The 25,491-nt window shown below is 51.5% G+C and overlaps 1 protein-coding gene across 1 annotated transcript in view; it reads right to left on the bottom strand.

The window, feature by feature from the left end:
• Positions 1 to 25,491, bottom strand: part of ATP2C2 (ATPase secretory pathway Ca2+ transporting 2) — an 82,011-nt gene that overhangs the window by 2,296 nt on the left and 54,224 nt on the right. Inside the window, exons 8-24 of the mRNA XM_060083249.1 lie at positions 24,790 to 24,939; positions 24,635 to 24,703; positions 24,232 to 24,307; positions 20,048 to 20,114; positions 13,800 to 13,924; positions 13,554 to 13,651; positions 12,549 to 12,650; positions 11,283 to 11,372; positions 9,996 to 10,097; positions 8,054 to 8,210; positions 6,597 to 6,767; positions 5,721 to 5,818; positions 5,574 to 5,624; positions 3,876 to 4,042; positions 3,360 to 3,428; positions 3,166 to 3,282; positions 1,827 to 1,974 (exon numbers count right to left, since the gene is read on the bottom strand). Coding sequence (XP_059939232.1) covers positions 1,827 to 1,974; positions 3,166 to 3,282; positions 3,360 to 3,428; positions 3,876 to 4,042; positions 5,574 to 5,624; positions 5,721 to 5,818; positions 6,597 to 6,767; positions 8,054 to 8,210; positions 9,996 to 10,097; positions 11,283 to 11,372; positions 12,549 to 12,650; positions 13,554 to 13,651; positions 13,800 to 13,924; positions 20,048 to 20,114; positions 24,232 to 24,307; positions 24,635 to 24,703; positions 24,790 to 24,939 — 1,857 coding nt within the window. The remainder of the gene's footprint in view (positions 1 to 1,826; positions 1,975 to 3,165; positions 3,283 to 3,359; positions 3,429 to 3,875; positions 4,043 to 5,573; positions 5,625 to 5,720; positions 5,819 to 6,596; positions 6,768 to 8,053; positions 8,211 to 9,995; positions 10,098 to 11,282; positions 11,373 to 12,548; positions 12,651 to 13,553; positions 13,652 to 13,799; positions 13,925 to 20,047; positions 20,115 to 24,231; positions 24,308 to 24,634; positions 24,704 to 24,789; positions 24,940 to 25,491) is intronic.

Raw genomic sequence — 25,491 nt, 5'->3', positions numbered from 1 at the left:
AAAGGTGACACATAATGAGATCCCCTACAGTGAGAATAGACGGCCTCTTCGGTAAGTGGTGCTGGGAAAACTGGACAGCTACATGTAAAAGAATGAAATTAGAACACTCCCTAACCATACACAACAATAAACTCCAGATGGATTAAAGACCTAAGTGTAAGGCCAGACACTATAAAACCCCTAGAGGAAAACATAGGCAGAACACTAACATAAATCAGAGAAATATCTTCTTTGATCCACCTCCTAGAGTAATGAAAATAAAAAAGACAACCCACAGAATGGGAGAAAATACTTGCAAATGAGGCAACTGACAAGGGCTTAATCTCCAAAATATATAAACAGCTCATACAACTCAATATCAACAAAACAACCCAGTCAAAAAATGGGCAGAAGACCTAAATAGACATTTCTCCAAAGAAGACATACAGATGGCCAACAGGCACATGAAAAGATGCTCAACATCGCTAATTATCAGAGAATTGCAAATCAAAACTGTAAGAGATAACACCTCACACTGGTCAGAATGGCCATCATCAAAAAGCCTACAAACAATAAATGCTGGAGAGGGTGTGGAGAAAAGGGAACCCTCTTGCACTGTTGGTGGGAACGTAAATTGATACAGCCACAATGGAGAACAGTATGGAGGTGCCTTAAAAAACTAAAAATAGAATTACCCAGACAAAGCTATAATTCTAAAAGATACCTGCACCCCTATGTTCACAGCAGCACTACTCACAAAAGCCAAAACATGGAAGCAGCCTCACCGTCCATCAACAGAGGAATGCATAAAGAAGATGTGGTACGTACATACAATGGAATATTACTCAGCCATAAAAAAGAATGAAATAATGCCATTTGCAGCAACATGGATGGACCTGGAGATTATCATATTAAGTAAGCCAGACAAATACATGATATCACTTATATGTGGAATCTAAAAAAAGATACAAATGAACTTATTTACAAAACAGACTCACAGACTTTGAAAACAAACTTATGGTTACTAAAGGGGAATCGTTGGCAGGGAAGATAGATTGGGAGTTTGGGATTAATTTATACACACTACTACTACATGTAAATAATCAACAAGGACCTACTGTGTAGCACAGGGAACTCAGTATTCTGTAATAACCTATAAGGAAAAAGATTCTGAAAAAGAATGGATACGTGTATATGTATACCTGAATCACCTTGCTGTACACCTGAAACTAACACAACATTGTAAATCAACTCCACCCCAATATAAAATAAAGATTAAATAAAAAGTAAGATCTCGGGCTTCCCTGGTGGCACAGTGGTTGAGAGTCCGCCTGCCGATGCAGGGGACACAGGTTTGTGCCCTGGTCCAGGAGGATCCCACATGCCGCAGAGCGGCTGGGCCCGTGAGTCATGGCCGCTGAGCCTGCGCGTCCGGAGCCTGTGCTCCGCAACGGGAGAGGCCACAACAGTGAGAGGCCCACGTACCGCAAAAAAAAAAAAAAAAAGATCTCCCAAATAGTCACCTCCTGAGAATAAGACAGGAGTTTCTTTAGTAGATGTCAGATTGTCTCCTGGGGATAATAGAAAGCAGGAGACGCACTGTGTCCCATTTAGGAAAAAATCTGCCGCCTTTTCTCTTGCCTGTGAGGCCTCACGTCCCTTCCGCCCGGTCCCACCTCTGCAGCGTTGGCTCGCAGTCCCTCCCCGCCCTCTGCTGCCCTCTGCCCTGCACGTGTGTTTGTCTCCCCCAGCCACGGCGCCTGCGCCCCTGGGGGCTGGGACCACACCCCTGCCCCGCGTCTGCCACCGCACAGACCCGCTGGCCAAGCCCATGAGGACTCCCCCACCTCTTTCCAGAAGATGAAGAGGGTCCCGCTGATGATGGTGGCAGCCGACAGGAGGATCTTCAGGATGAGGGCTCTGCCGAGTATCACGTCCTTGATGTGCCGTGGCGGCTGCCTGAGGGTGTCCCTGTCGACCGGCTCTACCCCCAAGCTGCTCGGAACAAAACCAGACGCTTTGAAATAAACCACTGAAAAGACGTGCAGTGGTTGAATGCGCGAGGCCACCCGGCGAAGTGACGCACAAGGGTCCACATCGAAGGCCTGGATGGGCGCGGGCAGTGCCTCCAGGTTGTCCCCGGCCCCTCCTGCCTCACGTCCTCTGCTCCGCTGCCACAGCCTGGACCCCACCAACAGCCCAGCAGCTCCACCGCCCTCCCGCATCCCCAGCCACGAGTGCGGTGACAGAAGACCATGCCTGTGGCCGACCACGTGGTCCTGAATGGTGCCCGGTCGTTCCCCGCCACCTCAGAGACCCCCACCCCCAGCTCGGGCCTGGCCTCATCCCAGCTGGCCTGGAGAAATGGGATCCAGGCCCTGCCCACTAAAGAGCCCCCCAGCAACTGAGGGGACCTGCCTTCAGCCAACTCCAAGGCAGCGGGATCGGGGCTGGGCCCGCAGTGGATGGTGTGGGGCACCAAGGAGGGAGCAGGCTGGGGGTCGCCCACGCTGGGCAGATACGGCTGGGGTCCGGCTTTGCTCGCGGCCCCATTCCCGGGGAGAGCACATATAAGAGGTGCCCTCTCGCTGGGCGTGGCGGGGAGCAAAGCCGTCACCGGTGGTGATTAGATTAATAACCAACAATTCAGCTGCACCGAGAGCAACACCCGCCTTGTGCTCAGACACAGGGAAGTGCCTCGCTCGCTCACACCGGCCTCCCTGCCTCCAGGGCCCATCCTTCCTCCTGCATCATTCATTCCGTTAGCCTCACGTTCCCTCCTCATTCATCCAGCCAATAACGTCCTGAGCACCTAGTGTGTGCCGGGCACCACTGTAGGAGTCAGGGATCCTGCAGGGAACAAAAAAACCTTGCCCCCAGGAAGCTGACATCCCAAAGGGGAGATGGATTATGATCAGATAAACAAGGAAATATGTTCCCCTCTGGGCAAAAATAAAGCGGGGTAGGGTGACTGGGAGGGAGAAAGCTGCTAGAGAAATCAGGGAGGACTTCTTGGAGGCAGTGACCCAAATGAAGAGAGGACTCGAGCCATGCAGGTAGCTCAGAGAGAGCATTCCAGGCAGAGGAGCAGAAAGTTCGTCGTCCCCCTGCCCGCCCACCAGAGGCCTCCTCCTGCGCCTGGTGCATCCCCTTGCCGTCTCCCCTGCACGCTCCCCACTGCCTTACCTCTGCGCCGGCGGCCCGTCCATGATGATGTTGATCCACAGGATCTGCATGGCATTGAGGGGGCTGGGCAGGTTGCACACGGTGGACAGTGTGATGAGGCTCAAGGCCGAGATGCTCCTGCAGGGCACACACAGGGCACTGTCACCAGCTGCTCCCAGACCTGGCACACGGCGGGGATGCCGGCCTCGACTTACGTGCTCAGCTGAAATCGGACAAAGTTCTTGATGTTATGAAAAATCCCCTTGCCTTCCTCCACCGCATTCCTGCAAGAGAGGAGAAAGCATTTATTCACAAAGACGGCCGGGAGAGAAGGGTCAGCCAGCTCCGTCACCGGCTAAAGGAAGCGACGGTGTCACCAGAGGTCACGTTTCTCCTTGCTGGCGTTCTCGGGGAATCACCAGTAGAGGATGCCGATGTCCTAACAGGTGGCTTCAGCCGCTGGGGAGTGGTCCCCAGGCCACGATCGCCCTTCTGTCCAAAGACTGTAGACCATCCTCTCGTCTGAGCCCTGGGACCCCAGCCCTCACCCAAGGCTCCCGAAGTGCCTCCTGCCCCTCGGTGATCCACCAAGGAGAAGGGGCCCCCGTGGCCCTGCTTTCCGTGAGGGGGGCGGTGGGCCTGGGGACACCGTGTATACCCACCACAGCAGAGGAGGGGGCTGCCACCCCAGGCATTTTTGCCACTGAAGAAACACCTAAAGAGCAGCTTACATGATGGCTGAGAAGTCATCGTCCACCAGGATCATGTTGGCGGCCTCCTTGCTGACGTCCGTCCCTGTCTGCCCCATGGCAATCCCGATGTCCGCCGACTTCAGGGCGACCGCGTCATTCACCCCGTCCCCCGTCATGGCCACGATCGCCCCCGACTCCTGCAAAGCCTTTGGAAAGAGGAGGCCAGTGGAGGCCTGCAGCCTGAGGACCTGCCTTCCAGATCCTTCCCTCCTCCTGCCCCGCCTCTCACACTGAGTGGTCCACGGCAAAGGCCCCTCTCTAGAGGGCACTGGGGTCAGCTGGCCCGGGTCTGAATCCCAGTTCCCCCCATACGAGCTGTGGGCACGGGGCAAGCCCTGAACCTAACCTCAGCTTCTCCATCTGCAAAGTGGGAGCACGGTCCCTCCTTATCAGGGCTGTTGTGAGCCCTAAACTAAGAACACAGAGGGGACAGTGCCCGGCCCAGAGCGAAGGCGTGAATGTGTTATCCGTCACCACGCCAACTAAAAACTCGCTTGCCGTCTGGTTCTATAAGGATGAAGTCACTGGCCACTGCAGCCGCTGACCTTCTACAGCCCCTGAAAGGAGTTAAGGGTGGAGATCGGGAATGAGGGGAGAACTGCCAGAACAAGCCTTCAGATGGTTGGCTGTTTCCAGGAGCAGATTTTATGCACCCAGATTCTTACAACTTTTCGTATCTAGAAAAGCACTAAAATCACTAACAGAGATGTCAGCTCCTCGTGGCCAGGAGCAGCCTTCTGCCAAAACGTGTGCATGACTGCTGGTACCCCCTTCACTAAAGTCACATACATGCCCCACCCCCTACCTCTTCGGAGCGGCCCCTCAGAGCTGAGACGCTGTCTCCCCAGCTGTAGTCCTCAGTTTGCCCCCAATAAAACTTAACTCGCAGCTCTCACGGTGTGCTTTTCAGTCAACAACCATTAACAAATAATAATCAACTCGTCCCCTGAATCCATGTGGTACCCAGTAAGTATTAATATTCTCTTTGAGGAATGACTGGCACAGAGATTCACTCTGCAGAACTAAAAAACCCCAAAATGACACAAAAGGAAAAACACACGTGTTAAAGAGCAACTTTTCAAAGCATCCGTGTGCGGGAAAACGCAGGAGTCTCTCGTTCTAGTCCTTTCGTTTTTGATGCACCATCAGAAGGCACCTGCGCTGGGCCAGGCAGCTGCCAAGGGCTTCACAGGCCCTGCTTCGTTTCTTTCTTTTTTTTTTTTTTTTGGCCGCGCCATGCAGCATGTGGGATCGTAGTTCCCTGACCAGGGATTGAACCTGCACCTGCTACACTGGAAGCGTGAGCCTTAACCACTGGACAGCCAGGTAAGTCCCCTGGCTTCGTTTCACCCTCTCCTGCCTTGTGAATTAGCTGGTGTCATTCTGTCATTCACATTATCCCCATTTTACAGATGAGGAAACTAAGGCCTGGAGTTAAATAACAGGAATACACCAAGGAGCACCTGACTAACGAAGACTGGGCTCTGCGTTTCTCCCTTTGCGCCACCCAATTCCCGCTCCCCGCTTTTGGTATACGTGGCACGGGGCCCCCAGTTCTCCCCTCCCCAGAGGCCAGTGCAGAGGAGGCGGCCACCGCTGGGCCCTGGACCACCTTGTGAGCAGAGCCGCCACCGCCCTGGGCTGTGCCCTGAGGGACCAGAGAGGCACACAACTGACCTTGATGATTTTGAGTTTGTGCTTTGGGCTGGTCCTGAAGAAGACAGACACCTGGATACGGAGACGGGAGAGGGCCAAGCATCAGTGACTGAGGAGGTGGCACCTTCACCCCACGCCCCTCGGCGGCGAGCCTCGGGAGGACCCCACCTTCCCGACGCGCTTGGCCAGCTCGCCCTGCTCGGCGCTTTCCACCTCTTCCCCGGACATGGCGCTCAGCTTCCCGTTGCACAGGCCGATGTTTCTTCCTGCAGGGTGTGGACAGTCCCTTATGAGGGCCTGAGCCTGTGGTCCCTGCACGTGCCCCTCACACCACCTACCTGACATCAGGCCCCGCCTTGGCCACAGGGAAAAACAAAACCACGGTGGCCCCAATTAGAGAGCACCTGCTATGGTATCTGACCTTAATTCCATCCACAGAATGAACTGGCAACAAAGGCCTTATCCCCACTCTAAAGATGAGGAAACGGAGAGCGGTGACTTTCCCAAGGTCATAGGGCTAGTAAGTGCTAATACTGGACCTGACATGGTTCTTTCTGTCTTATTCCAGAGTCTGTGATCTTTCCATGGTGCCAGGCTGCCTCAAGACAGACAGGGAAGAAACCCAAGGTGTGACAACCCTGCTAACAGTAATAAAAAGAGTAGGAGGAGGAAGGTTGCTAGCCCTCTGCTGATGAAAAGCCTGAGGGTCAGAGTGGCTCAATGGTTTGCCAAGGGCACACCGCTACTGGCAGAAGCCAGACTGGAAGTGTGCACAGGCAATGATGCTGCCTGTGGAGATGAGGTGAGATCGTGGGTGGAAGGCCCCCAGGACAGAGAATGTTCTCGGTGCACACGAGGTCTTTTCCTCTTTAGGAGAACCTGCCAACATTTTAGAGACAAACACCCACTCGGAAGGTGGGATGCTGGTCCTCGAACCTCAGAATCTCTTCCAAGCACGTGGAAGGAAGGTGTGAGCTCTCCTGACCAGGTCCCTCGAGGAGTAAGCACTGGTAGCACTCACCCTCCACCCCATTCCCTGGTTACCTATCGCCAAGGCCGTCTCCAGAGCATCTCCCGTTATCATTTTCACAGACAAGCCCGAATCAGAGAGAACGTGGACCGCTTCCTCCACGCCAGCCCTCGGAGGGTCGATGATTCCTATGAGACCCAGGAACGTCAGCTTCCCCAGCTCGGGCCCAGAAGCCAGGGCCAGCACTGCAGACAGAGCAAGACCCACAGAAGGTTCAGAAGATTTTCGTCTCCAGTCAGCCCAGCCCCACCGTGTCCCAGACCCTCTTCTGTCCGCGAGGGGCTTGGGCACTAAGTCCCTGGACCACAAAGGGAAGGGACGATCTTTCCGGTGGTCGTCAGGCCCGTGCAGGGCAGCGGCTGTTGACGGCTCACCCACGATGGAGAGCAGGGCAAGCAGCAACTTGCCCAGCAGGAGACGGGCCTCTGTGCACAGGTGGTGCAGTCCACAAGGGGAGTGGCCACGAGAACACCTGTGGGCTGGCGCATACGGGCGCATTTCTGACGGCCTGCCTATCTGTCATTGCCAGCAGACTCGGGGCAACAGCTACCGAGGTCAAGAAAAATGTGCAGGAGGCAACACGGGTCAGAGGACTCTGTTTCAGTGGCACAGAAGCCAGGCCCGGCTCTTGGGGACAGGTGCTCTGAGGGGGTGGTGTGAGAACGGACCTTACTTTGTCACCTTACTGATATGGGAGGGGAGATAGGCCAGCAAGTTCCAGCTGTGACCCCTCAGTCATGACACTGTACCAGTGATGCAGGGGGGTGTGCCAGCGATGCGGGTACCATTTCCCCCTTTCTCAAAGCAACCCTCCCTGCCCTGCTCAGCTAAGCTCAGCTCTGTCCTGACATGTCCTCACCTTCTAGGCTTGTCAGTTTATAATTACTGTCCCCTGAAGGGGAAAACTAGGGCAACTGAAACCAATACAGCAAGCCAACGCTTCTCACTTTCCCCTGAGGGAATACACGTGTTCCAGAGTGTTTTTAGACATTTTCTCTGAAAACCGACAGGCTGACATATGACACTATGGGAAACATGAGATTTAATGTTCAGCCCATCGGGGAAGGCGTCGGCCCTGGTGCAGAAAATTGGAAATGGCCAAGGAATGAAATGTCTATTAATTTACAAGAGCTTTGGGTTTTCCTGACAGCGAGCCGTGAGCAAGACGACCAATCGGGAAAATCATTGTTTCAGGGGCGGCCTGTTCACCTGTCTTAGAAAACTCAGAACCTCTTCTTGCACACGTGAGCTGCGTCTGGGATAACGGGTATCATCTGGCGGCTGAGATGGGTGGGGGTCTCCCTATCTTGCATCTGCCCAAGAGAGCCCACCCTGGCTTTGCTTGCATTAGCATCCTGCCTGACACCACTCTGATCATCACTGCGTTGACTCGGGACCCTGCGTTAATACACTTGAGAAGTCAGTGTTATGTGCAAACTTAGAGCTTGGGGCTGGGACCACAGGCACTGACCCCGCAGGCCGAGCGACCCCATTCTCTTCTCCTCCTGCTGGCAGAAGGCTCGCTGCTGGGGCGTCAGCGGCAGGGGGATACCCCCATGGTTGTACATGGTACAGTAACGAATCACTTCCTCGAAGGCCCCCTTCATGAAGTAGATGTCTTCCTGCTCCTTGGAAAAGACAAAAGGAGAAAAATCGCCTGACACTGGCTGCTTCAGCTCTTGGTGACCGTCACCTCATCCACAAAGAGATGTTCACGGCAGGGTTATTTATCCCGGACCGTCATTGTTCACCGATACAGGACAGGTTAGAGAAGTTACAGGAAATCCACGCGATGGAATACCTTGCAGCCCAGAGAAGGGTGAGGCCGATCTCTGACCCAAACCAGGCCCTGCCCTACATCGGGCTCCCTGGTTGATGTCACGCAGAGCATCCGCACGTTTCACGAACTGGTCATATCCCAGCCAGTGCTGTGCCTTTAAGTGTGTGACTGACCACTAGATGTCTATTTCAGGGAGACTTCCAAGCAAGGCAGGCACCATGAACTTGGCCCATAAGAATGAACCCAAATGAGCAGCTGACCCACTTCCTGTGCATTTGTTAAGCTCCGTCTCTCCGAGACCGTAAGCGCCAGGTGCCTTGTCAGTGTGGGTCACACTGTAACCCCGGCACGAGCACAGCGCCTTCCTGCTTGCAGTGGGCAGCGAATGAGCTTGTGCCAACTGACACGGGAAGCTGTCCAAGACAGCATTTAAGGGAAAAGAGCAAATTACACACACTGTTTACGGCATGACCTTCTTTTGAAACTACCACCCCCCATGCTGCATGTGCACGTTTAGAATCTGGAACACTCTATCTCTGACTGCTAAGGGGTGTTAGCATGGGTGGGGAGTGGGTAGGGAGAAAAGAGGGGCAGGATTGTCGTGAGCTTCCATTTTTGAAGTTACATTTCTATAATTATTTTCAATGAAAATATATTACCATTGCCTTTGGGGGGGAAATAAGATTTGAAGGTATTAAAACATTAAAAAAAAACCCAAAACCCCTCTTAAGCACCCGGAATTTATATGCCTGTCCACTCATGGCAAAGACCTGGGATAAGCTGGCCGAGCTACCCGCCACTGTGAATGAGATGGGAAATCTCAGCATGGGCAAGACGTGACAGATTCCAGAAAGAGCAGAAGGTTTGGAGAAAAAGGTAGAAAGAAGGCAATAAAAATCTCTTTAAAAAAAAAAGTTTTTTCATTTCAGAAAATCTGAAGAGCTACAGAAAATTTAAATAGAAAAAGGTGGGGGAAAAACGTTGGCTGAATCCCCACCCAGGCACAGCCAGTAAGAATTTGGTACCTGTTCCCCTGGTGGCCCAGAACCTACGTGTGCACACACGTGCGAGCTCACTGTCCACACCATCTATGGTGGATGCCGGGGTGTGTGTCCTGGATCCCCCTTCAGGATGAAGGCTCGTTCCCCCGTTGTGACAGTTACACGAGATTCATATGTGTAAAGAACTCAGCACAGGGATGCGAAAAAAGGACCCTAAGGTAGCAGTGGGGTCAGTGTCGTCAGTAGGACATGCAGTCACGCCAGTAGTAATTACTCAGTCATTGTACTGTAGGCCAGTGAGTCTCACACGTGAACTTGCATCAGAATCCCCAGCAGACACAGGTGACCAGCTCCCAGCCCTGGAATTTCTGATTCAGTGGGTCTGGGGTAGAGCCTGAGAATCTGCATTTCAAACAAAGTCCAAGGTGATGCTCCTGCGGGTTCAGGGACCCCACTTTGAGAACCAGAGATTCAGATGACAATCTCAGAAGAGGGCCCAAGATAATCAAAGGTGTAATTGCCATCAACTGTACTTTCACATATTTGGAAGCTCACAGAAGTAGCCAGGAACTTTAAACTCTTCTGATGTCTGCATTTTGCTTTGCTGGAAAGGGGCAGAGAGGCACACTCACCTCATTCTTGGGGCTGCATTGAACCGCCATCCACTTCTGCTCTGAACGGAATGGAATCTCTTTTTTTCGCATGTATGAATCTTTAATATCACTTAAGCCCATCTAGGAAAATAAAATGGGACGTTTTCAGTGAGTCATCCTAAACCAATCTCTAGGCAAAGCTCAGTGCATTTAAATTATTCATTATTCAAACCACCTCAGGCAGATGAGAAACCCAAGCGTTTAGCACACAGAGAAAAGCCATTTGCTTTCAAACGTCCCACCCGAAAAGAAATCAATCTCTTTTCTCTTGTCCCAGAGGCACAGCCTGATGGCCTCTGCCACAGCTTCTAGCTGGAACCTGTGGGGTTTCTGCCAGGATGAATGTTTCAGACTTGAAGAGGCGGCAAAAGGAGCCCTGGGAAGTGGGGTGCCTGCGGTCACCACCTGGGGTCCCTGCCAGGCCTCACATTCACTCTCTCTTTGATGGCTTTCAGGCCAGTTCCTTGACAGCTCTGAGCCTTGGTTTGCCCAGTTGTAAACCAATCCTAACCCATGCATCCCATCGCCCCCCAAGGGGTGAAAATGGGTTCTTAGGGGGTGAAAAAAATCTCCTTTTGTGTATAAAGCACAGATACCCATACAGTACAGGAACAGATACATACTATTGGGCTGACAAAAAAAGTTCGTTTGGGTCTTTCTGTAATATCTGCAGTATTAAAATCTCATGGGGGGCTTCCCTGGTGGTGCAGTGGTTGAGAGTCCGCCTGCCAATGCAGGGGACACGGGTTCATGCCCCAGTATGGGAAGATCCCACATGCCGTGGAGCGGCTGGGCCCGTGAGCCATGGCCGCTGGGCCTGCGCGTCTGGAGTCTGTGCTCTGCAACGGGAGAGGCCACAACAGTGAGAGGCCTGCATACCACAAAAATATAAATAAACAAACAAATAAATAAATAAGAATTTGTTTAAAAAAAAAAAAATCTCATGGGGGGAGTGATTAGGGAAAAAACATCTAAAAAGTCTCCTTAGGGGAGTGTCATGGGTTGCACTGTGTCCCTCAAAGACTTATGGAAGGTGTAATTCCCCAGTGCCTGCGAACAGGATCTGATTTGGAAATAGGGTCTTTGCAGGTGTAATGAAGTTAAGATGAGCTGGTTAGGGGGAGCCCACGACGGTATGACCGGTGTTCTTCTAAGAAGAGGACAAGGCCATGTGAGGACTTCCTCACTCAGACAGGACCTGGAATTGTGCTGCCAGTGTAGCTCCGAGTGAAAGAATGCCCCGTGCAGACGCCCCAGACCTCCTACCTTCATTGCCAGGGCCATCAAGGCGCCTTCCGTGGGCTGCCCCATCATGGCGTTCTTTCCGATGATGGCGTTGTTGGCGACACAGCCTGCCTGGAAGGAGAGGTTTCCAAAGATCGTCTGTTAGTATTTGGAGCTGCACCCACCGGGGTCCCCAGCTTACTGAGGCACGTGAAAAGGTGCAGCCCTGAACACTGGACCCATTTTCAGAGCTGGGGCTGGCATGGGGGCCAGGGGACAAGTTTACTCTTCAAAATACATCAGTCCCCGATCTTCAAAATCCACACCATTAATATTTACTGACTCTGCTGAATGCTGGTCGTCACACAGCTGTCATGACGAACTACAGTGGGAAGGCAGGCAGACTGGCGGGGGGTCACGCGTGTGGGGTGATGGCCAGTGCCCGCTAATGGGGATGGGGTTTCTGATTGGGGCGACGAAGCGTCCTGGAATTAGACAGCGGTGATGGCTGCACAACCTTGTGAATATACTAAAACCCACTGAACTGTACACTTTAAAAGGGTGAATTCTGTGGTGTGCGACCTACATCTCAATTTAAAATAATAACTGAAAAAAGAGAAGTAGAAACAAATAGACAAAAAGAGCAGGGGGGTGAATCCCGGCTCCCTCCCACTCACTGGGGGACCTTGGGCACTCAACGCTACCTCTCTGAGCCCCCCGTTTTTTTTTTTTTTTTTTGGCCGGCGCTGTGCATGCCAGCATGCCGTATCTTAGTTCTCCAACCAGGGACCGAACCTGTGCCCCCTGCATTGGGAGCGCGGCGTCTTAACCACTGGACCGCCAGGGAAGTCCCGAGCTCCCGTTTCTCAATCTGCACAACTGAGATAATGGGGCAGCCCTCTCAGGGCTCTGTTAATTGTCACCGTGGAGGTGGGACCTGCGCGGAGGGGATGGTGGTCAGACTTCCCATGGGGAGGGGACGTGAGCTCCTGCGAGGATAGGTATGGCTCACATCACAAGTACTGATGGTCACAACAGGCGGCGTTCGTCCTGTGCTTGTTTCCCGACATTCACGGAGCCCCTTCCCTGTCCAGCCAGCAAGCGGGGAGGAAGGTGCTCCCGGCTCTTCCCTTACGTCCCATATTTCCATCTGTATCTGGGCCGCCGTGACAACCTGACCCCTGGGCCGTGGCCCGGTCACCACCGAGAACCAGCTGGTCCAACTGCTCTCTCTCTTTGCGGAGAGAGTCCCCATTAGCTCTGTTTTAAATTCATGTTTACTTCCACGGTGGCACTTCTGATGCTTACCTCGACTAACTTCCCCACTGAGACGTTGGAAAACTGCATAACGACTTCCTTTGAGGGTACCAGACAGACAGTCCCTTGGCCATTGTAGCCAACTCCACTGACCTACAGGGCAAAGGCAAAAAACGGGGTGTCCCCAGGAGGCAAAAAGACGCTTCCCCGCTTGACCCATGTCCCTTTCTGGGGACCCATTCCCCAGGACATGGTCCCACCACGAACACATCTCCAAGCATGAAATGTCCCCTGCAGGATTACGTATTAATCAGATACCTCACCGAGTGCTGTGCTTCAGTAAATTGCAACAGGGCATTCTTCAGCCAGTAAAAATTACAGTTATGAAAACCAAGTATGAGCATATAAGGGTGCTTATATTCTAGAACCGGGGCGGGCAAGCTTTTTTTTTTTTAATTAATTAATTAATTTATTTTTGCTGTGTTGGGTCTTCGTTTCTGTGCCAGGGCTTTCTCTAGTTGTGGCAAGCGGGGGCCACTCTTCACCGCGGTGTGCGGGCCTCTCACTATCACGGCCTCTCGTTGTGGAGCACAGGCTCCAGATGCGCAGGCTCAGTAGTTGTGGCTCACGGGCCTAGTTGCTCCGCGGCATGTGGGATCCTCCCAGACCAGGGCTCGAACCCGTGTCCCCTGCATTAGCAGGCAGACTCTCAACCACTGTGCCACCAGGGAAGCCCCAAGCTCTTTCTTGTAGAGCCGATAGCAAATATCGTAGCCTTGGCAGTAATCTCTGCTGCGATTACTCTGTGGCTGTGATATGACAGGAAACACGGACAACGTGACAACACAAGGGTGCAGCATCCTCCGCCAACCAGAGGGTGGCTGCCTCCCATCAGTCATGTTCCTTACTGCTATTTGTAGCAAGGAGATTGTCCAATAACCCATATTTGTTTCTTCCTTACTGTTCTCTGGAAGACTCCATGTGCTTTCTCTGGGAAGGAAGGGGTCTGGCAGGGCACAACCTGGACTTGAACCTTATAAATTCACACGGGCTCACCTCAGCGTGGAGCCCGTCCGACGTCACAAGTTGGGTGACAGTCATTTCATTGGCAGTCAGAGTCCCCGTCTTATCAGAACAGATGACATTGCAGCAACCTGGCACAAGAAGACACCAGAGTTTATAGGAACAAGAAGTCGTCCCCACCAACTCTCAGGCTTAGGAAACACCCAGGTTGAATGATCACGGCACTAAAATGCCCATGCAGTCCAATTTGGAAGAATCCAACCAGCTGGATTCCCTCACCTAAAGTCTCCACGATGGGCAGCTTCTTCACAATGACCCGCTTCCTGGCCATCCGCAGCACTCCCAGGACCAGCGTAACTGTGACGACGATGGGCAGACCCTCGGGAATGGCGGCCACAGCCAGGCTGGATCGAAAAGGCCAGGCGGATCACCTCTAGCACGCACTTAACGATGACGTGCATCCCACCTGGCGTTGGCAGCATGTTTACCCGGTGAAGCTTGTCCGTGGTTCCCCCACCTTCTCTGTTCTGTTCTCTGCTCCCAGCCCCATGACACACCTGCCTCCTTCTTCAGCATCCATTGCTCTGAGCTTTCCCCCTGCAAAACCCTGCTTTCCTACCAGACATCCACACTTTAGTGTGAATTAGCCTGTCCGTTGTTTTGCCTATTTAAGTGCTTTTGCATTTAAATTGTCATCTATTAGAGACAAAAGTCTTGGGCCCTATGAAAGCAATTTCCAGAATCAGACACTAAGTGGGAAGTGGAATTATTAGGTTCAGAGGGTCCTCCGTGGGTGCCTTGAATTTTACTTTAAGTTGGTCTAATGGTTTAGACACTTGCTGTGAGAAAACCAGACAAGGAAATGAAAGTTGGGGGAGGTGAAGTGGCCCGGCGAGGCCTTAGCCTAAGCTGTCTGCTCATCTGCTTAGGACGCCCCCCGCCCAACTCTTTCTGTACCACGTGGCCCCACCCTCCCACAGCCACGGTTGATTGGGTTAGAGGAGAACATGTGACTCCACTGAACCAATGAGCTTCTCCCTTGGGAATGTGCATTGGGACTGAGCACAGGATCCCCTTCCTGTGGGCAGGGTTTGTGTCTTGCCAGTGACCTCAGGCCGATGCGGGAGGCTGGAGAGTGCGGGGCAGACTGTGCGGAGCTGTGGGGTGAGCATTACCATGCCACGCCCCAGCGCGGTCCATCCTTTGCACAGCACGGTGCCGCAGGTAGTCAGTAAATATTTGCTGAGTGAACACACAGGAATGAGTGAACACATGGCAAGTGCAGGAGCCTGGACCCACCCTGGCGTAGCACATAGTGAGCGCTCTACATAGGCTGGTTAATAATCAGAAAGCCCCGCCGCCGAGGAGGACCATTCAACCGAAGCCACGCACGGCTACCGTATTTCATCAGATCTAAGGCGCTGCTGATCGGGAAGGGCACCATTATCCTGCGCACCCTCTAAGAAAGGAAAAACATGCTGCCCATTAACGGTGCCGGGATGCTTTCTTATCACCTCACTTGTGAGAAGCAGTCTGACTTGAGAAGGCAGAAGGTGAAAAAGAATGTGTGTCTTAGAATCAAAGAAATACGGTATATGAATGGCGGCCTTTCACCTGGAGACCATGGAGCATTCAGGGGTGAGTTATATAAACCAAGGTGACGGAATTTGGTCAAGGGACTGTGCCCGGTTTCTACGGTGACAGCAAGAAGGCTTCCGTGGTTTTATGGCACAGGCTGACAAGGCCAGCTAAGCAAACATTTGCAAAGGGTTCTCACGGGCACTTTCCTCCTACATGGCATGAGAAGGGCATTGTGTGTGCCTGGATGTTATCATAATAATAAAAAATTAATTGGCAAACTAACAAAGATTACAATAGACCAGGAAAAGCAAGTAGACCTTGGGTCATCTTGAATGCCGCTCAAGGCAGAAGGAAGTGGGATAAAGTTTTTAAAAGAATGATTCTCATGCTGTTTATTTTGGAGAATCTCTTCCTCACCAGCTATCCTGCCAGTTCTACCTTATGACGGAGAGGTTTTGAGTGATTTTCTTTTGCTAAAAACTGAAGAACCTCATCCTTTCAAAGTCACAAGTGAAATGACCAGAGTCAGTTTTCTTTCAATTTCAAGTTTCCCATGGACCGAGTGAGATGAGAGAGATGAGAGGGGCTGTTAGACAAGAAATCAGAAATGACCTTGGGGAAGCAGGGATGCGGTGGACACAGGAGCCTTTTCTCTTACTGACCTGGAAATATTTAACAGTCTTTTTGCCTCGTGGAACTTTCTGTGGTTTACAAGATGGGATGGAACGCATCCTTATTTGGGGGAGGTTCTCATGCATCACGGCCTCTGAGAGCCCTGCTTTTTCTGGGACCCCCTCGTGGCTGAGGCTCCACCCTCTGCCACCACCCCTACCTCTAAAGACCTAGTCACCTGAGCCTTCTTTTGGGGGCTCCACCTTCTTCCCTAGCCCCACCTCCTGCTGGAGCCCCGACTAGGGTACCTGTAGCCATGGCCTCACTGCTCAGAGTGATGCTTCCTGAACCGGCAGCATCAGCATCCCTGGGGAGCATGTGAGAAATGCAGCATCTCGGCCCTGCCCCCCAGACCCACTGAGTCAGAGCCCCGGCAATCTGTGTGGGACAAGCTCTCCCAGGGACCCTTGTATGGTGAGGTGAGTTACGGTCAAGTCCAAGACCCCCTGCTCTACGCGTCCTCCTCTTGCAGGAGGCCCTGCCCTCACCTCAAACTCCACCGTCCACAGCGCAGCCAGCTGCCCGCTGCCCTGTTCCTTCCTCCCCCTCCCTCCTCAGAACAAGCCAGGGGTCACACCTCCCATCACCGTCCCAAGAATGGCCAACACTTTTCATCACTCTGCTGCAAAAGAACAGTAGAGATGGCCTGGCATGGCGTGTTGAGAAGGCTTCTGAGGATGTGATTAGAATTCAGAGAAAAAGGGGCCCGTGAGTTTCCGTGTGACCCTCATGTACCCCACCGTCTGGTCCTATCACCCAGACGGACCACAGCCTCCCCGCGGCTTCCGCAGATGCGCTAGGCTCGCTCCACCTCCGCGCCTTTGCCCCTGCCATTCCCCTGCCTGAACGCCCCGCCCACCCTTAGCAGCATCTCTCCAGCTTCAACTCCTCAGAGAAACCTCTCCTGGCCACCTTTTCCAGCCACATCCCTTCCCGCCTCCCTTTTAATCTCTCTCGACCTCGTTTCCTTTGTAGCTTTGATCATAAGTTGTGATTATTTTGCTAACATTCACTTCAATTGTTCACGTTTACTTTCCCCACCAGCCTGCAGACTCCGTGGTCCAGCTCCATCAGCACTGGACGATGCAAGCACATAGTAAACAGGTGCTCAAGAAACACGTGTGGGGCAAATAAGCAAACCAAGTGCCATGGCCGGGGAGGGTAGGGAGAGTCCCCGCCCTGCCCGGGAGGTGGCTAGGGGGCACTGAGCCGGACCCTGGCTTTGGATCAGAATCGTGGGGTCTGCAGGCTGTCTCCTCCACTCCCTGATCCTGTAACTACAGGCAGATGTGTCGGCCTAACCCTCAGCTTCTCCATCTGTGAAACGGAGACCGGCCTGCCTCTGGGAGCTGTGCCTCGATGAGCGAGGTCACGTGCTCCTCTGGAGTCCTTCCCCCTCCTCCACTCGGCATCAGCAGACCCTGGCCGCGCCCCCTTCACTTTCTCGAAGATTCTAGAACCGCCTCACCTAGCTGGTCAACACTCCAACACTGACACGGAAGGATAAACAGCCATCGAAAGCTCTGGGTTCTATTTTCCTTCATACCATTCACGGCACGTAGCTCAGGATATAAAGTCAGGAAACCCGGCTCGACTTGAGATCATGACCTCGTCCACTGAAAAGAACACGCTGGGCTCTGTATCTAGAACTCCGCAAGCCGTCTGCTGTGGCCACCACCCAAATGTGACGATGATGATCCGGGTGTGTTTTAGGGAAAAGGCCTGAAATCCAGCAGGAACATCTGTACAGCACAATGGCCTGATTTCCATGGTTCCAAAGAGTTTGGGGGAAGACCCAAGCCCTGGTATCAATCCATTTATTTATAGCTTATTTAAAGTGAAAACCTAAAGACAATTGCTGTTAGGGTATCTTTTCTTTTTATACTCAGAATTAGTCTGAGATGGCGTTTTCCAAATGTTTGCCATTTGTATTTTGCTTTTTTGGTTTTTGTCACATAATATTCTAACTGCATAATATTCTTTAAACCAACTTTTCCTCTTTCTTTTTCATGTCCCCAGGATTTGGCATTAATGAGATTTTGTTTGTTAAGGAATGGCAAAGCTTCTAAAACCAGACACAGACTTTTCCAGCTTCCATTCAGTCACAAAATAGTCACTGAGTAATAGGATACACACCTGCCCACGGGTGGATTTTGCTGGCCTGCCCCTCAGTGCACACAGGGCAGTGTGATTAAAAAATGAGGCATTTGAAAGAATGTATATATATATGTGTATGTATAACTGAATCACTTTGCTGTACAGCAGAAATTAACACAACATTGTAAATCAACTATACTTCAGTTTAAAAAAGTGAGGCGTTTGGAATTTAAAAGACCTGCATTTGAATTTCTTCTATTGCTAATTGCCAGGTAATGGTGTCCACTCATTTTTACACAGACAGACTTGACTCTGTACCAGAGACGTGTACACTCAACCCCCTAAAGCAAGGTTCTCTTGCCCACACTGGCTGGCCCTGTGGGAAGCAGCACCCCACAGCCTCCATCCTGCACTGGGATGCCCCAATCCATTGTGAGGTGGGTCACTGTAATTTACTGCAATGACAGTTACAACGTGGCTGTTTGCAAACAGTTTACTTTTTATATATAAATTAGAAAGGTTCCAAGGATCCTTGTAACAACAGCTTTCCTAATTACCTGCTTTATGTTTTCTTTACTGAGATGTAATTCACGTACCATAAAATTTGCCCTTTTAAAGTACATAATTCAGTGGTTTTATATTCAGAGTTGTATAACTATCACTACAATCACTTTTAGAGCCTTTTCATCACCCCCAGAAGAAACCCCATAACTGTTGGGGTCCCTCCTCATTCCCCGACCCCAGTCCCTGGCAGCCACTAATCTACGTTCTATCTGTATGGATTTGCCTATTTGGTGCATTTCGTAGAAACAAAGTCACGTGGTGTGTGGCCATTTGTGTCTGGTTGCCTTCTCTTAGCCTCATGTTTCTGTGGCATCCACACTGTAGCATGTGTCAGTGCTTCACTTTTTTTTTTAACATCTTTATTGGAGTATAGTTGCTTTTCAATGGTGTGTTAGTTTCTGCTGTACAACAAAGTGAGTCAGCTATACACATACATATGTCCCCATATCCCCTCCCTATTGCGTCTCTCTCCCACCCCTCTAGGTGGTCACAAAGCACCGAGCTGATCTCCCTGTGCTGTGCGGCTGCTTCCCACTAGCTATCTGTTTTACATTTGGTAGTGTATATATGTCCATGCCACTCTCTCACTTCCTGCCAGGTGCCCTTCCCCCACTGGCTTCCCTCCTTCTCGTGGCTGAATAGTATTCCACTGTATGCTGTTTATCTGTTCTACTTGACGGGCACCTAAGTTTGTTTACACTGTGGGTTTGATGTACTAAGTATGTATTTTTGCTCACCGACATTCATCTTCCACGTAACACCTGACCATCTTACAGACAACAACACAAGGGGGGGTCACCCTGAGGAAACTAGGAGGGGCCTGACGTGGGTCCTCCACGTCCCCGATTACCGGCTTCCCTTCCGCTGGGACGTGCCCCATTAGGGACGATCCCCAGCACCCCATGTCCCCGAGCAGCCGTGGAAAAGCTGTGGCAACTTCACGCCCCGGCATAGAGCCTGCCTTCTCCTGTCTGCCTCTGCTTCTCCACTGGGACCCAGGGTGGGGCGGTCGCTTATGAGCATCACCAGGTCGGGGAGGGGCAGGTTCCCTGGGCTTGAAGTCAAGGCCCCGATCCCCAGCCCTGCAGCCAGCCGCGTGGCCCCGGCTACATGTTCTCTGACCTCGCCTGCAGCCGCCTCCATAAATCAAGGGCCGAGCTCCACGTGTGTAATGGGAACGCGCACCCACCGCGCGCTCCGCGTGGCTGCAGCGCCTGCGCAGGGCACCCGGGGCAGCCGCACCGCGCCCCTCAGAGGGCTGACATCACACCCGTTGACAGAGGGGGAAAAGGAGGACCAGTAAATGAAGACGCCGGGCCGGGGTCGCATGGCTAGCAAGCGGCAAAGGCAGAATCTAAACGTGAGTTGGCTGGCTCTGGAGTCCGCGCTCAGCCAGGAACACCCAAACCCACGGGCCAGGGGGACAGGGACTCCGAATCGTCAGCTTTCATTCCTTCTGCAGACATTCGCTGGGCACCCACCTGCCAGACAACGTGCTACGGGGAGACTGTGGCTTAGGGGGAAGGGCTGCATCTGCCCCACGCCATTCCTGCCCCCCAATCTCCCCACCTTCTCTTGCGCACAGACGAGGGGGAACGGCGCAGCGCCCTTACCTGACTCCGATGGTGAACATGCTGAGGAGGTGCTTCCCTTGCAGCCAGCCCGTGAACATGATCAGGCCTGGGAGGAGATAAAAACATACACGTATGTATGTATACACACACAGACAGAAAGACACACACACGCACGAGTATGTCCTCCAAAGGTCGAAAGCATTCCAAACTCACTTCCTTAAAGTTTCCAGTAATATAGACACAGGACCATTATGAATAACCTCAAACACGTGCCACTTCTCCCCTTTTTCTTTTTAAGAAAGAAACTCCCCTGCCTACGAGAAAGAGGATGGTTTTACTTTTTCAGGAGAGGATCAAGCCAGCTCAAGTAAAAGAAACAGCCAACCAGTTTATTTGGGGCTGTTGTCAACATTTCTGTATTATTCCACAAGTTCCCATGGGCTGCACGCCCCCAAGACTTGCCCCAAGGTGTCTGCTGTGCTCCCGTGATGCACAGATGGGCCGCTGTCTCTTGACTGACTTTATCCTGCGTGTTCATGATTAAATACATTCCTTTTTCCATTTTTGTCCTTCGTCAATCGTTGACCCAACGTTTCCTAAACGCCGGGCACTGTGCTATGCCTGGGACACACAGTCAGAGATGGACCCTCCAGGCACAGGAGTGGCACGAGTCACACTGGGACCCATGAAAGTGCTGAGATGTTCTGATAATGGGGAAAAGTTCAGGGGCCGCCAGACGTGGCCTCAGTTTCCTCACCTGTAAAGTGGGGAAAATGACCATGTCTTCCTCGAGGACTTATTTCAGGATGTAAGATGTGACAATGCACTTGGAGTGCTTAGCACAGCTCCTGGCCCACAGTAACACCCAGTCGTGAACTGCTGGGGCCACGGTTGCCGGACAGGTGAAGGGAAAGATGTGTGAGGTGAGAGGAGTCACCTGTTGACACGTCCTGGGAGACTTGCTGAAAAGCATCAGCTTTGTTTTGCAGGGAAAGGGGAGCCAGCACAAGTTTTCTGCTGGGTCGTAGCGGTGTGCGTGTGTGCGTGCGTGTGCTGGGAGTAGGGGGGTCAGAAGATCTGATTTATTAGGGGCTATTTTCATACTATGTATCTTTCTAATTTATTTATTTATTTATTTATTTTTGGCTGCGTTGGGTCTTCATTGCGGTGAGGTGGCTTTCATTGCGGTGGCTTCTCTTGTTGCGGAGCATGGGCTCTAGGCGGGCGGGCTTCAGTAGCTGTGGCTAGGGGGCTCTAGAGCGCAGGCTCAGTAGTTGTGGCGCACGGGCTTAGTTGCTCCACAGCATGTGGGATCTTCCCGTACCAGGGCTTCAAATTGTGTCCCCTGCATTGGCAGGCGGATTCTTAACCGCTGCACCACCAGGGAAGTCCCTATTTTCATACTATGATTAGCAACAGGATTCAGTAGTCAAATAAAATCTTAGCTTCAATCCAAATGAACCCAGATGCAAAAAACTGGGGGGGAGGGAACTCTATTAAAAATAGGGGCAGGGTCGCACCCACCAGACCCGCCCCTACCCTGGGGGCCTCCCTGCAGTAGGAGGCTGAGCTTGTTCACCGGGGGCTCACAGGAGCTGATTGTGCTCATTTCTTCCCAAATCCACGTTCAGTAACTTTGCACTGGTAGCTTGAAATGGGCGGCTGTGAGTATTGATACCATGGAAAGTGGCAAACACTGCTTTCCGCTGGAGCCCACTGTTCCCCTGAATCTCCTCCTTGGACCCTCTGAGGGTTCAAAATTCCCACTCTGCCAGAGCAATTCTTAAAATATTTATTAAAAAGAAAAAACGTCTGAATGGTATCATGGGCCTGGCCATGGACATGCTGATTTACTTTCTAATTTAACTTGAGGAATAATGGCTTATAAGAGGCAATGACCTTGCAGGACCTCTGACTTGGATTTTTTTTTTTTTTTTAAATTTCATCTTGTGGAAAGGCCTGCTAAGAGCATCTGTTTGACAATGTGCCTTGAAGCACATCTACTTGGTATTTGCTCTTGGGGCCATTATTACGGCCCAGTCTCCTTCTGGCAACCCCAATGTCTAGAGCAGGTGGTGGAAAGCTTTTCATATAACAGATCAGATAGTAAACAGCATCGGCTTTATGGGCCATATGGTCTGTTACAACTCAACTTGGCCGTTGCAGCGTGCAAGCAGCTAAAGATAATACATGCATGGGTGTGGCCATGTGCCCATAAAACAAATTTGTGAACACTGAAATTTGAATTTCATATAACTTTAATGTCATAACATATTCTTCTTCTTTCTATTTTTTTCAGTCATTTAAAAATGTAAAAAAAATTCTTGGCTTGTGAGCCACACAAAAACAGGTGGCAAACCCGATTTGGCCCGTGAGTCATAGTTTCCATCCCCTGCTCCAGAGTGTAAAAGGGTCCTCTGGCCAGCTGGGGCCGCGTGGGCATCCATTCTACCCCAGAAGCCTGATCAACGTAACCCCGAGGATGGCAGGTGAACGGCGATGCAGAGCCACTTTCCCCTCCTGCGTCCATGACAGACATCACTAATCCATCACAGTTCTCTGCCACCAAGCCTGAGCATGGCCTCCAAATCGTCTCACAAGCACAGAGCCCCCTTAGCTGTGATCAGACTTGGCAGGTTAAGATAAAACACATTTTCCATAACTGCTCCAGGACAAAATAGGGTGGAGAGGAGGGAAGAGGACATAGAGCTACTTGAAAACAGTAAAACTACTGACTGAGCAAAGTCTGAGCACTAAATCCAAAGTTGACATTTGAAAAGGAGACTGGATACTAGAGGGTTGGGATGGGGTGGCCAGGGAGGCAAGGGTGGGCAGGTCTGTCCCCAGCGTGACAGAATTGAGAGCTCTGACTTCAGACCATATCCTCTTAACACTTTGCTAAATTTACCACCTCTTACAAGTTGTGAAGGAGTGGGAGATACCTTCCATGCCTTTGAATCTACCCTTTCCTCTGTCTGGAATTCCCAATCTCTTCTTTTTTTTCACTTGGAAAACTCCTACCCATCCTGCAAGACCCAACTTAATGTCACCTCCTCCTGGGAGCCTTCCCAACTCTCCCATGCAAAATTAACTGCTGCCTTCACATTTCGTATTTGTTCAGGTGTCTCTCTATTTCCCTGGGGTCCTTCAAAGGGCAGAAGCTGTGCTTGACTCATCTTGGTGGCCCCAGAACCTATCATAGGGTCTAGCATGTCATAAGAAACTCACTAAATGCATGAATGCATCTAGATGCCCAGAAGCACAACAAAACTGCTGCTAGGAGGGACAGATGTTTCTCCCAAGAACTTTATTGGCTCTGCAGTTTAGCCAGATTCTCTTGTACTTCCTCCCATCACTGCTCATGCTATGAGCAGTGGTTGGTTGGTTTGTTCCTTTATTCACTAGTTCATTCAACCAACATTTATTGAGAATCTACAGTGGCCCAGGCACTGGTTGATCCTGAAAGCTGGGAATGAAGGACACAGACTCAAAACCAGAGCTGGAGACAGCAGGAAGGAGCAGGTGAAGGGACCAGGGCAGCCCCATGGGGATCTTCAGGAGTAAGACCTGAATTTAGCTCTGCAGCATCTGTGGATGCTGTTTGGTGTGTTGCCAAAGGCCAGGACGCGCAAGCCCAGGCACAACCTGCTTAGTAGAACAGAAACATGGCTGGGTGCACCACCAGACTACATTTCCCAGTCTCCTCTGCAGTTAAGTAGGCCATGTGACTTCATTCCAGCCAATCGAGAATAGGCAAAATTGATGACATCACTTCCTGGTCCCTGCCTTAAAAATTTCCCCCGACAAGCCTCTATATTCTCTCTTTCCCTACCTGCTGGCTACATAGAATTATGGCCCACCTCCCAGGACCTGCAGAAAGGCGGAGCAACAATACCGTAGGGGCCTGGGCCCCCAAGTCAGTGTTTGGAGGTGAGCTATCCAGGAAAGCCATTTCACCAGGAACATGCCCATGGACTGTGGTGTGGGCAAGAAATAGATTTTGACCACGTTAGGCCATTAAAATGCGGGGGCTGCCTGTTACAGCCATTAGCTTGTTCTGATAGAGAAACCTCTTGTTACTGTCCAAGAACCTCTGATCCCAAACCCCAATTCTCACCCAGGTGAGTAGCAGGGTATTTGAGAAACAGCTGTGGGTGCTCAGGACGGCTCCCTCCACACACCCCACCCCCTCTGGGACCCCGTGCAGAAACTGCTTCACCCACCAATTATGCCGAATGAGAAAAGTGTCAGTTGCTTCCCCAGTTTGTCCATGCTTTTTTGTAGAGGAGTTTTAGGCGTCTGAAAGGATGAGAACAATGGGTTTGTTAGATGAGATCCCAGCAGCGTCCCCCGGCTTCTGCCTGGATTTTTTAATGTCTTAAGCTGAGTGACGATTACACAAGGACACATATATAAAAATTCATTGACTGCTACATTTCAGATCTGTGCATGTCACCGTAAGTTATCTTGACAAAAATCCAAATGTTTTAAAATTAAAATTTTGGAAAAGTGTACTCACGTTAATCATACCATCCTTATCCCTAAGGAGCAGGCAGGGCTGGTGTCACCAGCTGAGCATCATCTCAAACCCCAGCTTACAAAAACCCAAAGCCCCACTGCCCTCACCTCTTCAGCCTGCATCATCTTAAACACTTCTCCGAACTGGGATCTTTCTCCTGTTCCGATCACGACGCCCTGTGTTTAGGAGAGAGGAGCTTGAGTTCTGAGGCTGAAAGCCTGCAGATGATAGAGGCCAGGGCCCCCAGGCACCCGGGGCTTACCTGTCCTTTCCCGTACTGCACCAGGGTCCCCATGAAGACGATGTTGCTCAGGGTGGTGAGGTCGCCCCCGCCCGTCAGCGGGGTGTCTGTCTTACTGCTCGGCTCGGCTTCTCCCGTGAAACTGGACTCGTCCACCAGGAGGTCTGTGACCTGGGGGAGCAAAGCAAGAAGGCGTGCCACCCACCCTCCCACCTGTGAGCTGGTTTTCAAAGCCCAGAATGGTGTCTAGCACCTTAGTGTCATTGCCAACAGACAGCAAACAGGAACGTGATGAAAGCAGGAAGCGAGTATCAGAACACAGCCTCAGATGCCTCCAGGAAACAGAAAAGCTTTGAATGTACAGCCCCTTTCAGAAAGCATAAAGGTCTCATATCCTGTTTTAACATTATTTTAAATTTTAATATTTTTTAAAAACTTAGGCAATGGTTAAATTAGAACATCCCTTTCAGAGCATCCTGTCTTTCCCCTAACACTCCACACCCCACCCACGTTGGAAGGTCCCGTACAATCTGTGTAGTCTGAGCAGCACTGAGCCATGTTATGCAGTGACAGCCTAAGGTCACGTCAACACCCAAAACACCTGGGCACAGATACACACACACACACAGACGTTTCCAGGGTGACGCTTCCAGAACACCTACCATGCGCCAGGCCAGGCGCGGAACACTTCACAAGGCTTATCTCTTTTTTTTAAAATTTATT

This window comes from Mesoplodon densirostris, chromosome 19 (genome assembly GCF_025265405.1).
Source record: "Mesoplodon densirostris isolate mMesDen1 chromosome 19, mMesDen1 primary haplotype, whole genome shotgun sequence".
Lineage (NCBI taxonomy): Eukaryota > Metazoa > Chordata > Mammalia > Artiodactyla > Ziphiidae > Mesoplodon > Mesoplodon densirostris.
Note: the sequence above shows the minus strand (reverse complement) of the source record. Positions and strands in the feature narration are given on the sequence as shown.